This window comes from Brachyistius frenatus, unplaced genomic scaffold, assembly GCF_029030835.1.
Source record: "Brachyistius frenatus isolate BFR_SWC_R1_liver_20210118 unplaced genomic scaffold, ASM2903083v1 Contig_234, whole genome shotgun sequence".
Classification (NCBI taxonomy): Eukaryota; Metazoa; Chordata; class Actinopteri; family Embiotocidae; genus Brachyistius; species Brachyistius frenatus.
Window position 1 is genome coordinate 475,001 of NW_027210833.1, and position 15,515 is coordinate 490,515.

General features: G+C 41.2%; 1 protein-coding gene across 2 annotated transcripts in view; it reads right to left on the reverse strand.

Annotated features, from left to right (window-relative positions):
- prkcz (protein kinase C, zeta) overlaps window positions 1-15,515 on the reverse strand; it is a 75,088-nt gene that overhangs the window by 28,538 nt on the left and 31,035 nt on the right. For both annotated transcript variants that reach the window (XM_069720126.1, XM_069720125.1), the window contains exons 7-11: window positions 9,421-9,518; window positions 7,687-7,773; window positions 4,697-4,832; window positions 4,358-4,445; window positions 3,596-3,715 (exon numbers count right to left, since the gene is read on the reverse strand). In XM_069720126.1, coding sequence (XP_069576227.1) covers window positions 3,596-3,715; window positions 4,358-4,445; window positions 4,697-4,832; window positions 7,687-7,773; window positions 9,421-9,518 — 529 coding nt within the window. The remainder of the gene's footprint in view (window positions 1-3,595; window positions 3,716-4,357; window positions 4,446-4,696; window positions 4,833-7,686; window positions 7,774-9,420; window positions 9,519-15,515) is intronic.

A 15,515-nucleotide genomic window follows, 5' to 3' on the forward strand; every position in this document is an offset into this window, starting at 1 on the left:
TCGTAGGGTTGATATTTCAGTCCTGAAGTTGGCTAGCGCTCTACGGCAGCAAAGTGTCAGCTGTTCTCTTAAAGTTGTTCACACTCTGCCATTGTCTGATTTCACCGCAGAATATTGTCCATTTCTAGCTTCGTGCTGGCATCCCAGGTTGGGGGTAGGACTTAACTTGAACTATTAGCCATTATCAACAGTTTTAGGAATCAATTCTTTAGGATAAGTCGTGGCTATGTGTGAAATAAAAATGAAGTTACGGGAGCGCATGCTTAAGGTTTTCTAATGACCACGAAATGTTTGCTGAAGGCAATGAAACGTCCGTCTTTTAAAGTAATATGTGCACATATATGATTGTACAGCTTTAACAGCTTTGCCAGATGACCCAACATTTTGTTAAATTGTTTTTTTTATAACCGGAGCCATTTATGTGTTTTTGCAGTGGTATTGTTGAAATGACTAAGTGGCCTGAGTTTTTTTCACCCAGTGCCAATGTCAGTGGGAACATGGCCTGATTGGGAAAATAACAAAACCTCTTACCAGAAAGTCAAACTACTTCATATCACATCTTATAATATGTGTATTGGGTGTGCATTTGATCATGATTTTAACAAGGGCTTCCCGCTGCACTTATTTTTAGCTTTTGTTATTCCACACAGACCATGGAGGTCAGTGAACTTTATTCTATTGCCTCAAAATGACCTCAAAACTAACTGGCGGGAGTAGAGATGGCTGATGGAAACTGCTGGACAACAACGCTCATGTCTGCTCTCAGCACCGCTGCTGAGGTGCTGACGGTGCTGTCAATGAAGTCTGCAAAACATCTCGTCAACCAACGAGCAGGATGCACAATTCTACCCGTTTTCTTGTTACAGTTGTACACAAACATTAGAACACTCGAACAACCCCGTTCAAGCAAAACACTGTTGATATTCTCTCAGCTTATCTTGTTGAGCAAAAGCTTTACAAGTAACTGCTGGCCATCAGATTTATATCTCATTATACCATTAAAATTAGAAGTGTGACACAAAACATGCTCATAAAACTGTGCGTGTAACTCAAAGTTCCTCCGACTGACAGGAGAGAGAGATCTGTGTTTTCAGGTGCCTCACTGTGATTATTTGGCACCATCTCGGTTCATATGATAATTTGAAAATACCAGCAATTGCCAAATGAAGCAAACTAATAAAGAAAACATTGCGCCGTTCCACACATGCACCTAAACCTCATCTGTAATGGAGGCTACGATGTACTGCCAAATTCCCCCCAGTTCACGAGGGATGGAGGGAGCATGCGTTAGAGCTGCAACAGTTTATCATCACACGACTTCTCAAATAATAACACATTTCTTGTTCACAGACAATGATTAAGTTCTTACTGTCAATGTTTTACAGAGAGATCCGTACAGATAAAACGAACGGTTACAAACTTCATCGTCACCCCTGAAGACCTCTTAAGGGACCCCCTAAACCCTCTGCTGGCTTCTTGTGGTTCCCATTGTTTCCAAAACTAGAATGGGAGGCAGAGCCTTCAGTTTTCAGGCTCCTCTCCTGTGGAACCAGCTCCCAGTTTGGGTTTGAGGGCCAGAAACTCTCTCTAGCGTTAAGGTTAGACTTAAAACGTTCCTTTTTGATAAAGCCTATAGTTGGAGCTGCTCAGGTGGCCCTGAACCATCCCATAGTTATGCTGTTACAGGCCGAGGCTGCTGGAGGACCTCGTTATACACTGAGCTTCTTTCCTCTCACTCTTTAACTCTCTATAACTCATATCTCACCCTTAAATCTCATTAACTTCATGCTTTTTCTCTCCCATAGTTTCTTCTTATTGTCTGTTGTCTTCATTCAGTTCCTCCGCTCGCGTAGTTTCTGTTCTTTCTTTTGCAGATGTCCTGTCATGGAACTTCATGTCTTTGCTCTGCGCTTGTCGTCTCCACCAACAGTTCATGTGTTGTATCTCTATGCTGTCCTTTTCTCTCTCTGCTCTCCTCTCACCCCAACCGGTCGAGGCAGATGGCCGCCCACCTCTGAGCCTGGTTGTCGGAGTTTTCTTCCTGTTCAGAGGGAGTTTTTCTTCCCTCTGTTGGAGGTTTTTCTCCCTTAAAGAGGAGGGTTTTTTTTCCCCTCCTAGCTTATGTGGGAATTGTTGAATTGTTGGGTTTCTCTGTATAATGCTGTAAAGTTCTGCTGTAAGGACTTTAATGTGTTAAAGTGCCATGATTAACCTATGCTGTGATTTTGTGCTATATAAATAAAATTGACTTGAAGATATGAAGCAAACCAGCATGTTATTTTTTAGCCTTCCTCACCATTGAATGAGTACATTTTTGCAATTATCCAAAAGATCTGAAAGAATTTAGGGTAGAATTTTCCAATAAAGAACCATGTAATGTCTCAACTGAAATACAAAATGTAATTGCAAAAATCAAGGGTGAAAACAAATTAATTTTCAAAGTGGAAAAAGGGGAAATAAATCCACAGGATGGACATTTTCATCAAGAGGAAATATAAGAAATGGCGTGAATGCAGCGACTACAACAGTTCCTCCCCTGACATCCTTCAGACTACTGTATATCATTGATGAAAATGACATTGACTTTACTCAAATGCAAGGACATGTCACAGAGTGGACTGAGAGACTTCAGCAAACTAAAACGAATTATCATTAGAGATAAATAAAATAAGCTCTGTTTCAGAGATTCCTCCATTTTAATGAAGCAGAGCAGAGACATCTAAGCCTGGATTTACACACACATGAATCATCTACAGCCCCGAGCTGACTCTTATTCCATTACATGGAATCTGTTTTTACCACTCTCAAAATATCAGTTATGCGTCACAAAAGATTAAATTAATATGTTTTTGTTTAAATGGCTCCAAACAGCCTGCCATGTGCTCTCAATACTCATATTTGATTTTCTATTATTCCTCTATACTCCCAGTCCGTGAAACCATAGAGAATGTAGTTTGAAGCTCTTCTGCTGCACCCACTCCTCTGATGAAACATGCAAAGAGCTTCCTCGATAAAAAGCTCTTTTTTAAGGGAAAATTTGACTTTTGGAAAACAACTAGGTAAGTGAAGTAATATGAAACTATACGTATTTACAAGTTTACAACAACTAAGAATGAGAATAACTTTTAGCATCAAACAGGTCTGAGTATAACAGCGGGACTGTCGTGTTGACCTGAAAGCAGGAATTTGAAGAATTGGTGGAGAGTGAGAGTAGTCTGATTAATCAGAGGGACTTTCCTGGTGTGTAATTCAGATAGGGGAGTTTGAGGTGAACCAATTACTTCATCAGTCTAATTAGTTGCGTGAAACGTTTTGTTTTGTTTTTGGTGCTCATTGAAATATAGTAGGCTGAAATATTGAAGGTTAGTAATAACTCACTCTGCTTGTGGAAATACTACTTTGAATAATAGGCCAGAAAAAATACCTAAAAGGACTTACTGAAATTGGAGGTTAATTTGTAATTGTGTTTCATGTTTGGAAATTGAGATACTTTGATTTGGAAAGTGGAAAAATTGGCTCATTATGATGTTTTGTATAACTGTATAATTAAGATTTGTTGGTTGCATGATAAATTGGTGAAAAGAACAGAGCTCACCTTGAAATAGGTACTCCTCCGTGTTCATGTCAGGATTGTCGGTGATGATGTCGAATGGGGATCTCCCAGCCATCATCTCAAACATCAACACGCCCAGAGCCCACCAGTCCACGCTGAAGCCTGAGGAGGGTGCAACAACATGTGATGTTCATCTTTATGGGTGTGGCATGAAAAGACTGCTCAGCTCTGCATTTGGCTTCAATCAATCACAAACTGAGGCTGGTTTGGCCGCCAGTGGAAAATCATCTCCACATACAGTAATGTGCAAAGTTTTATGGGCAAAAGCTGATTACATTACACTTTATGTTTGTTACGGAGCTTTCAGCTCAGTCAAAGAAGCCTTTAAACAAACAAACAGCTCAACAATCTGGAAGACCATCACGTAACAGCTAGCTTCGCATTAGCATGACTGCAGAGAGGTCTCCAGAAGACCTGACCTGACTCTTAAAACACGCACACGTAGCTAACATTAAGAGCAATGTAAGAACATGCAACATGAATTGACTTTGAAGTTGCATTTCCTTTGTTTTCGTCAACGCTAACCGCCTCCCCACCAACAGCAAGCTGTGCGAAGCTAACGTACAACAAACACACCAAAGTGATATCAACCCTTCATCTATCTGCTGGTGAGACATTGACCCACAAATATCATGTTACTTGGATGAGTAACTGTAATTGAATCACTGTATTTCAAAGTAAATTCACATACACTACTCAAAAACATAATCACACAGGCCTGCACAATGCTGCTCCTACACTCACCGTAGTCCTCTCCTCTGAGGATCTCAGGCGCAATGTAGTTGGGGGTTCCACAGAATGTACTGGTGGTGTCACCTGGTCTGATACCCTCCTGAGGAGAGGAGAAGGAGGAAGAGGAGGAGGAGCCGGAAGAGGGAGAAGAGGAAACAGAGAACAGTGGTTGTAGAGATAAAAGAGGCCGTGTGGACAAGGTGATATGTGCAAGAACATGAATGGCGGCGTTAACAAAAAAACTCAAATCAGAGGCCCTGTTAGAGTCGATACTGATCTACTGCATTATTGATAACCCAACAGCAGCTGTCCACAAAGTCGACTGAACGATAGAATCAATACGTGTCTTACCTTGCACATGCCATAGTCTGTGAGCTTGATGTGTCCTTCGTGGTCTAAGAGAACGTTGTCCAGCTTCAGATCACGGTAGATGATGCCCTTTTCATGTAGGAAGTTCAGAGCAATACAGATTTCAGCGGCATAAAATCTGCGAAGAAGCAGAGAGGAATGAGGAGGATGACGTATCTGACCGGTCCATCTTGTGCCACTATCAGGCCATCGACATGAGCTCTGTATTTGAAAGGTATTGTTGAAACCTCAGGAACTCAGGCGTTTAATAGGGCTGGTCCCGCTGGGTGTACAATTCAGCCTCTAGGAAGCACTTAAGGCTTTTTTTTTTCTTAAACCATTCAACTCTGCACTGATGAGCCAAAACGATGACAGGCTAAGCTGATCTAAAGAATTATGAGCACCCTGCCCAATCAGCTGCTGGTCCTGTCCGTGCCACAAAGTCATCTCAGACCAACAGATACTGAGGACCCTATTTTCATAGATAATCTGAGCCATAAAATATAAAAGGCAACTCCGGTTAACCACAAATGAATTGCAATTAAGATACACATAAACAGGTAAGAATTGAAAAACCTTTTCACCCTCTTATCTGGTTTAGTAATATACCCGACCGTGCAAGAACACTGAGTTTTTGTAATGATGCAGTGTCACACTCAGATATTTACACACGGCAGTTTAGGTCATTTAATTAATGATTGGAAATTAAATTATGCAAACTCAATGCTCCGATGCAATTCAGTTATTAACACCACAGAGTGAGTGACATTTTGAACATTGCTCTTCATTAATGCTGCTAATGAATGAAGTGCATCGGAAGCTTTGAGTGTGTGTACTTTTCTTATGTTTACTCCCCAACATTGTTTCAGCACCCTGATTTCACTACATTGGATGAGTGTTCTTTGTTCACTTTAACATTTAATTAATGTCTGTGTTTGGCTTCTATTAGATGCAGCTTTATGTTTGGCCCCTCGTCTATGCTGTCGTCCTAACACCAGGGGAAGAGTAATTTATGATATTAGTTACGTCTTCACAAGCCGATTTAATATCTTCAGCCCGAGGAGGCCGGCCTGCAGTACCATGAGTGGCTTACGAGCCTGAACCTCCCGGACAGATATGTCAGTTTCCTCCCTCCTGCATACGGTTTAGCTCGTGGTGCCAGCCTGCTCCTTCTTCAGCCATTACAAAACGGACAAAACGCTACACCACAGAGGTTGTAAAGGGAATGAAAGGAGCTGATTCGAGACACACCTTCTAATTCACTCTTCCTCTTACTTACTTACTCCAACACCCTGCTGCCAGTCTCTCCTCAGAACACTGCAGCACCACCGCTGACCAGGAGCACCCACACAAGCACTGCTGCGTGGAGACGCTCTGACCCAGGTGTCTGGCCTTAACGATATGGTCACAACCATTCACACCTTTCAACGTCCCAAGACCAGGTATTTGGTTTGATATATAGTAATCAAACAGAATATAGAAACACAGAAATATGTAATAAATGTGCCAAATCTTCAGATCAAGTTGACAAAACTTGATCTGAGTGTGGAAAAGACTTTTAATGAGAACATCTAAGAATCTGTTACTAAGAATACTCTCAATATTGGGGAACAGGGACATATTTAGAGCAAACATTAGCCTTTAAACCCTTTATAATTTTGGCCGTGATCAGATGTACTTGTTATGCATCTTTGGTGAGTCAGAAGAATGTTTTTCTCTCCGTGTGTAGGTAGCGTGTATTCTGTCTCTGGGAGATAAGCTTTCATTACCACTGACGAGGCTCCTTCTGTCTGCCTGCTGTAAATCCGTGATTGTCAAACGCTGAGGGAAAAGACCGTAGTGAAGCGATGTTTGACAGAGAAATCACAAATACCGCATCTCTCCCCCACATTTTCACTGTGACAGCCTCCATTGTACGCCGTTGTTTCACTGCTGCCATCAAACTGATAGAAGCTGCATCCTATCAGCAGCACCATCCATCGCCCACCGGCCCGCCTCCCCCATGGCGCGGGGGAATGCAGCAGGGCTCTCTCTAAGAGCGCTGCTCATGAATATGTACAATCATTATGAGTGATTAACATGCTGCTTTGCATATGTACAGCCACTGTCTCCAGAATCCAGATTGCAGGGGCCTACAGGGGCCCAACGGTGCCTCTCTAAATTACCCAGCCTTTGATCCAGCATTTATCAGAGCCACAGTTGGAGTGCCCCGCAAGTAGACAGGCACAATGAATTATGGGTGCTCATTATATTTGTCAGAGGTGGAAAAAAAACACACAAAAAAACGTTAAGTTGGGTTTTGGCAGCATTGCAACGTCCATGAAGAGCAGTTAAAGCATCCCATTAAGCATACGTTTGAAAGGGCTACTCCAAACGCATGCTATTGAGGAACATTTTAAACCGAGGGCAAAAAAGGTGCATAAAAAGCTCCTTCAACCAAGCACACACACTTCAGCTGCCCGACACCACAAAACACAAGATCCTCTCATGAAACCAATGGCTTTTTGTTTAAGCTGAGACAACAACTGCCTGCGGCCACACACCCTGTATTTCCTCATTATACCATTATGAAAAACAAATAACTCCTCTGAAGGGGGTTCAATTAGTTTACCTCGAAAGAGCTGCCACTTGCATAGATGTGGTTCTGATGCTCGTCCCTGACAGTGTCATGTCAGCTTAACCTGAATCTAATCATATAAATTCACCCACTTCACTGTCCTCCTGTGATCATGCTGCCTATTCTTGGGGGCCTCGGTGAACAACCTCCTGTGGTCCACATATATTTTCATTAGAGTATGCAGCTTTTGAGAAAAACAAAGAAACACTTCGTTTATATTTAAAAATACTCCATGTAGTGCCTCTGATAGGAAATTTTCCACATGGAAATAACACCATATACTGTATCTAAATATACATGCTTAAATTCTGGATGGGGATTTTCAGTTTATTTTGATCACGTAAGAAAGCAGATGTTGTGCATCTGGATTGTTTACCTTGCATGTTCTTCAGGGAGCTTCCTTTGTCGTTGCATATGAAACATCAGGTCCCCGCCGTTCACATATTCAATCACCAGAAATAACCTGGAAACCATGGTGAGAAAACTCATTACTAAACCACTGATACTGTTTAACAGAGGCGGGCTCAGACTGGTTGCTTTTAACATGAGACACACTGCATCAGCATGTTTATGAAATGTCATGTCAGATGGAACACAAACACTATGCAGCCTTGTGTCACTTTTATTTATCAGATATATAGATTAATTTTTTTTTTTTTTTTTTTTATAAAAAAGACATTTCTATTGACTCACAAGTCCCTGTTTAACATTACTAAATCAATACCACAGTGTGTTGAAGGCTTAAGATCATTCAAAAGATATATTTAAGAGACAAACAACAACCCATTTCCATCTGAATGGTCTTAGTGGCCTGAAGTAGTTTACAGCTCAGTACCAACGAGCATTATGGGCCATTCTGGTTCATTTAGGTGACGTGTACCCTGCGTTCTGAATCACATACTATTTCTTTTTACATTTAGTACGGACTGCAGCAACCCTTAAAAAGTACTGTTGCATGTAGTACATGTACAATTGGGAGATATTACTTCATCATAAAAATGCTTCTTGAATTTTTAGTCATATCTGTCCTGATCCGTAGCACGACGTTTGAAATAAAAAGAAAAAGGATGCGATTTGGAACGAGTCCGCTTTCTTTTAATGCCCTTTCTTCGTCTTCTTCCTTTTGTGGGCGGAGCATCAGCGCCACCAACTGTCTCGGCTGTCAGTCGATGTGACGCATCTTCCACCGCGCAGAGGATTGTGGGTCAGAACAGCCAGAGTAGCACGCTGGCCTACAGACTGCAAAATATGACCGGATGTAGTAGGACATCCTGGTACTTTTGTCATCCTCCATTTAACATACTAAGTCTTGGGACATACTACATCTTTTTCTGGCGTAATAAATAGTCTGGTAGTCTGGATGCTGTGGACCAAACCACGGTGGAAAAATGTGACACCTGAAGTGCTGCCGCTGTATGTTCAGTGGTTCTTGTTAATTGTATGGTTCATGTATGTGTTTGTGGCTTTTGGACTTGCGTCGGGTTTTTGGTAAATAATAAAGTGGAGCTTTTAGTCACTTCACCCTCATCAAGGTAAATATTTGACAAAAAACAATTCACAAAACCTGACTGATAAGAAAATGAGGGGGAACAGAAAAACACCAGAAAAAAACTGAGGATACATCAATGCAGAAATAAATCGGGAGTAATAAAAGGGAAAGAAACATAAAAAAAACAACTAAAAAAAACAAAACTGTTAAGAGAAGTACAACCTATGACTTCCAAAACATTCTTATTAGCCATTCTGACATCCTGAATCCACAGAGCTTTGTATTTGGAGATCAACAGCTACAATAGTGAACTTGCATGAAAAAAGGACATGTGAGTTCTATTTGATGTCATTATATTGAGAGTTCCTAAAGAAGATCAGGTGGCCAAGAGCTTCATCATATAACACTGAAGTACGCAGACGTTTTTCAGTATGACACGGAGGCTTCAAATTTTAGGCTTTTGCTACACAGTCGACACTGAACAAATTCGCTTCCATGAGATTTTAGTTTGTAAAATTATAGAAATGGCCCCGCGTTTGTGAAGGACACACCGTCATCACAAATTAACACTTCATATTGGTACCATGAGCTGCGTATTGTCGGCTATTATTGTGTTCTTACCGACTTTCTGTCTGGAAACAGGAGTGGAGGCCGACTAAGAAAGGATTGGTGGACGCCTGCTCGAACACATGCTTCTCTGTCTGCACCCAGTCGATATCCTGGAGAGAGGAGGGGAGACAGACGGAGACGGAGGCAGCGTGACGAAAAAGGTAATGTATTAACAATCAATTTGTCTGATCAATAGGCTTTCTTAAACAGATGGAGATCCAACAGGCCACAAATAGACTGGAGTCACCTTTCAAGAACAATCCTCACACTCAGGATTACTCAGACTGTGTCGTGGCTTGGACTGTCCCGGTTAAATGGGTGGACCTTGGATTGGGACATGTCGTCCCCAAAGATAACAGGGTCACAACCATGAACACCAAACCTGTCTTATAAACATCTCCACCAGTACGTCCCTGACAGGAACAGAGGCTCGACACAACCTTTTGAAAATGACATCCAGAAATATTTTTTTCTTTATATTGTTATGTGTTGGAAGTGCAGAGCAGAGAAGGAGAACATTTAAGAAAAATGGCCCTGAAAGCCAAATCCTTGGACAATCCAGATGTTTGGACACAAAACATGGGAACAGTCACATAGTTTAGTTACATATTCCAAATATCAGAGCCAGCATTTTGATGTGTGACAGAGGACAACAGTTGGACTCTGAGGTTTGAGGTGGATGTCCTCATGTCCCGCTGCATTAATTAATCCCTCCACACAACGTGGTCACAGCTTAGTCAATTTCATGTTTTGGATTTTTGGGGGTGTGGTTGAAATCGTAATGTTTGAATTAATGTAAAACTTTAAATTAAACATGGCATCAACACAAACTTGTGGCAAAATTTGAGTTCCGTCTCAAAACAATGTTGGTAATATTAAAGAGACAAGAAAACCACGTTAAAACAACGATTTAACAAAATCAAACTGTGAAGTAAAAACAATCCTGAATAAAAAAAAACACATATGAAAATGTATTTAAAGTAAAAAAGTAAAAGTTTTGACTGGATTATATTACTGCTTCAATAAAATGTGGTTCGTGAATTTACAGTAGCAGTGAAAGTTTGGACACCTGCTCGTTTCATGATTCCTTATTATTTGTACCATTTCCTGGCCGGTTCAGATAGCCTCAATAGTTTGCAACGCTCTCATTAAGGGCCAACAATCATAACGTGATTGAACACTTCTTTGTTTTCATACGTGTTATTTCATAGTATTCATGTGTCAGTATTGTGTCATCTGTCCAAACTTTTGACTGGCACAGAATCTCTTTTCTAAACTGATCTTACAAAGTGCCTCTTATAAAAGACATGAAGTACCGACAGAGTAATATCTAAAATAGGCAATTAGAAACGTACAATACGCTCCATCACATCAGCTATGGTTTTAATTGTTCACACTTCACTTTATAGAGAGCTCTCGGTGTTTAGCCGGAGGCGAGGATGTTTTATGCTGATTTAAAATGTCATTAAAATGATGATAGTTCATGTTTTTTTTTTTTTGTGAGCTACAACACAGTGTGTCTACGTTTGAATCCCCTCATGCTGCGCTCTGCTACAGTTAATGGTTAATTTATCACATCACAATAAAGACCACTTATTGTGCATATGATACAAGATTCCTTCCGGTCATCTCATTATAACCAGAGGAATTTATAGTTACACAGAATACGTCATCACAACATATCTCATTTTCGTCATTTCAGCTCCTTAAGTAGTTTGTAGTCAGTCGGATGAAAGCTCTTCCCAGCTTCTTTTGATGCCGGGCATTAAGACTGCTATTGAGATGAATTATTAAACTAATGCACATGAATACATAAATGAGACGTCCAATCAAAACATTGGAAGGACTTAGTGATTTCGTCAAATCCTCTTTATTGGGGCAAAGCTGAATCTTTTTCATGGAGTCAAATTTGTTTTGTTCTTCAGCTGTCACAGAGAATTTGGATTTTAACACTGGATTTTAAGTATGAAGTGTTTATGTGTGCAAGAAAAGGAAGAGGAGGGAGACTGGAAAGTGTGCGGAGGCTGGATGATGCAGTAGCTCTGGACACTGGCTCGGTTTGTAAAGGAGTTATATGTTGAGCCGTACCGCCATCTAGTGGGCTTATATGATGCAGCATTCTTCTTTATTCAGGCCTGTTCAGCTCTGTAACTATCTCTCTCATCTAACTTTGTCTGCAATTCTTTACAGAACATCACTGCTGCAGCTCACGACAGTATGTGAACTGTAAATAATTAAATGCACGTGTCTTTATATTATATGTGCGTGAAGCTGCGGTGGCCAAAAAGCAGGAAGGTGGTTTTAGTTTACCGTCGTTCATTGCGAGACAGACAGACACTCGCACCGAGACAGGCGAGCGATACAGAGACAGCAGAAGGGAAAACCCCGCCCCTCACCTGGTGAAGTGTCGCCATGATATAATTACAGCCTACAGTGTTTTTGCTCTGATCATACAGCGCACATGTGATCACAGATTGTTTCCCTGTATATTGTCTCTCTGTCTCTCTGTGGCCCTGGGAGGGAGACTGTAGCTCAGTCGGTAGAGTGGGTTGCACACCAATTGGAAGGTTGTTGGCTCGTTCCCCCCACCCACACGCCCAAGCGTCCCCGAGCAAGACATTGAACCCCAAAATTGCTCCCGATGGTGTGTTGTAAGTCGCTTTGGATAAAAGTGTCAGCTAAATGAAATGTAATATTGTAGCTGGGAACTCTGTGCTGCAGGCGTGAGAAAATAGTTCTCAGCAGGCAGTGTGGCTGCTCTAATCTGTTGATATGAAAGCTGAAATGAAATGACGCCATGCAGCAGCAGGTAAAACACACACCGTGCAGGCTGTGTGTTCCAGGCCTGAAGTTCATAATCATCAAATGTTTAACTTTGTTTCAAGTATCCAACAAGCGGCAGCTCCAAAGGAGTCACTTGTTTGATCTGAATACACGTATAAATGATTAAACGAGAGTTTGTGTGATGAGGAGGAGTTACAGCTGGATGACGGCCCCCCGAAGTCTTCCTGTTACAGTAACATTGTCGGGTTTGGAAACATTGTGACTGTGAAGAGTCTCAAAATGAAATCTTTGTTCACTGAATATATCTGCAGCCAGAGACACTGAACCCAGCAGAGCAAGGTAGACAGATAACATGTCATTTTTAACTTTGATCAGAGCCAGGTCAGCTGTTTCCCCCTCCTTCTAGTCTTTATGCTAAGTATGCAAACTGACTCCAGATCCAGGAACTGAAACAGAGAGACTGTGACACCGATCTCCAGCTGCATGCTTCAGTCTTGGAAACAAAGCAAATGAGTACATTTACCAACATACAGTATGCAGTATTTTGACAAGTGGGAGGATGTATTTCCTCACAGGGGGGGATCTCCTAGAAAAGTTTGGGTTTTTTTTGTCCAGGTTTTAGTACAAATGTCTCTGAGTTTTCTGCTGTTACTCTAATATGATAGAAGTGCATTCACAGAACTAAAAACTTGATTTTGGAGTTTGGTTTTTGGGGCTTATAATGTTTAACATGCCTCGGTAGTGCCACTACGTGTTGGCATGTTCTACCGTATAGCCGTCATAGTGGCACTACTGTGGCTGTAGACATGTTCTAATAGAGACTTCATAACACACTGTGTTTGATTTGTTTGCTGGTGAAAGATCTTCATCTTGCTTTTCTTCGAGGTGGTGATGGCCTTTTGGTCTGATGACAAGAAATGCTGCGCCTTAAGATAAAAAGGCCATTTGAAAAGACACTTTGCGTACATGACGCATGAAGACATTTCAAAGTAACAAAACAAAAAATTAATTTTTAAATTCTATTATATGTACAATTCACTAACTAAGTAAAACTAGTACATGATCAGTGTCTTCCACGTGGCTCAGATCCTGGCCCCAAATACTTTAGTCTCTTCCTATTTATAACAGGAAAGGTAAATATGAACAAGGCCACCAGGTAGTGCTGTTCTCTTTAAAATACACCAAACTCAAAAACTAAATTGCTCCAAGGCTTAATTTAGATGATGCTCCCAGTTAATGAGCTTCATGGGGGGCTAGTTTGATAAGTTGTATACAGTTTTATAACCGGAACAATTAAGACCAAAATGACCAACCGAAAATATGTTGTTGTGTTTTGGGTGCGTTGTAATGGTTTTATTTTTACGAATAAAAGATGGAATTTTGGAATTAAGGAACCACCGATCTCTGCCAGCTCCATTCACATCCGTAATAATATGAATGATATGTGTGCTTTTATATTTCTCTGCTTTGGGTGCCTTATACAGATTATGAGTCTCACATCATCTGGCGATTCATCATTGCGAGAAACACGTTATCCTGTGAATCCATCGTCTCCTGTGAGTCACCCACCCACGTCCCCCTCCTTAATCCCAAGCTTTTTTTTTTTTCGATTGATAAGCTCTCTGCCACTTCTGTGTCTTTTCCAGTCTTAGTCCCTTTCTTTTTTTTCCCTCTTTCCTTTCAGTGGCTCTGACTCAGTCTCCTGCACTCCTTTTTAGTCTTTGCTGCTTCCCATATTTCCATACATCGTTCAGTATTCCATCTTTTATCCTCCTCCTTCGTCTCGTCACTGATTACTGCTCTAAGACCTGTTACATAGTCCAGTTCTCATTCACTGCCTTCAAGGGTGCCAGAGACGTGCTGCTGTTCATTCTGAGAAGTGAATCAGTGACACATTCACGCTATGAATGCAAGGTCAAAGCAATTAAATGCAAATCCAGCAGCCCTCTAAGTCTATGAACATGTCCTGACAAAGTCATACAAGAGCTATTTAAAATGCATCTCCTCCTCAATGAAGCATTTGTCCAACTGTCAAACTGCAGTCCTACAGACAGTCATATTTTGTGTCTTTAATAAGTTCCACCCAACAGGCAGCGATACAGATTTTTCATTCAATTGCTGCTTTTCTGGAGCCTTCCTGCACGTTGAAGCTGAGGAACAGGACTGAGGTAGATCCTGACGTCACAGACACGTGGATTTATGTAGAAATATGTACAGAGGATGACATCATCAGCCACCCATGTGGTACAATTTATCCTCAAAAATGACCTGATCTATTTCTAGGCACTCCACAGGAGCAGAAACTCCAGGTGACAGCTTGCTACAGATGTGCAGACATTGAAGTATTTAACAGCTGAAGACAAATCTAACATTTATGAATGTCTGTGCTCTTTCCTAGAAATCTGTTTCTGAACACAAAGCATCATCTTTTTGTTTTTTTGTAGTTTCTACTTCCCGTTTCTCTGTTATTGTTTCGTTCTACTTCAGAGCACACGTTAAAGGAATTTTCTTATTTAATACAACATGGGTAACATGAAATTTGTAGATTTGGCCATTATTCCTGCCAGTAAACACTAATGTGACGACTCCAACCCTTCCCATCCTGTCTGTCTTGTGGTTTTTTGCTTTGGCTGCAACTAACAGTGATTTTCTTTTCTCTCTGATAGATTGCTTCCCTTCTCAGGTCCATCCTGATTGCTTCGTCCCGCTCATTAAATCACAGGATTGGCCATACCCGTATGGGAGGCAACATTATCCGGTTTGTCTCCAAGGCCTCATTCAGACTGCTGGCCCAAATCTCTATTTTCTCAAATCCAGATTGTATGTAGATTAATTTTTTAAAGTCTAGACAGCAAAAAAACCAACACATTAAATGATATTTTTGCAAATCAGATCAAAACCACATTTGGATGTAGCTTGAAATGTGATTTCAATCAGATTCCTACAGATTAGTCAGTCCGGGTGCTCTGGTGGCTCAGATCAGATTACTTGTGTCACTCACAATGCGATATGTGATGACAACGTCGTTTTGTGAGAGACGGCGTGAGCAGAATCTGTACAACCACGAGCAGAGTGTCATCAGAGATTGTCGGTTTTGCTCCTGTGGAGGACCATGAGAACAACAGTCTGTGAATAGATGTGTAAAAAATGATCAACTGGCAGAGTGCTTCCGCGTTGGAAAGTTGCTCCATGTACATTGTTACCATGTCGATGTCTGGACGCACCAAATCTGATCTGCTCACTTGCAAATAACAGTGCAGGCAGTCTGTCCTAAATATTGGATTCAGGAAACTGCAGTCTAAACGAAGCCCGAGCGTCTCTTT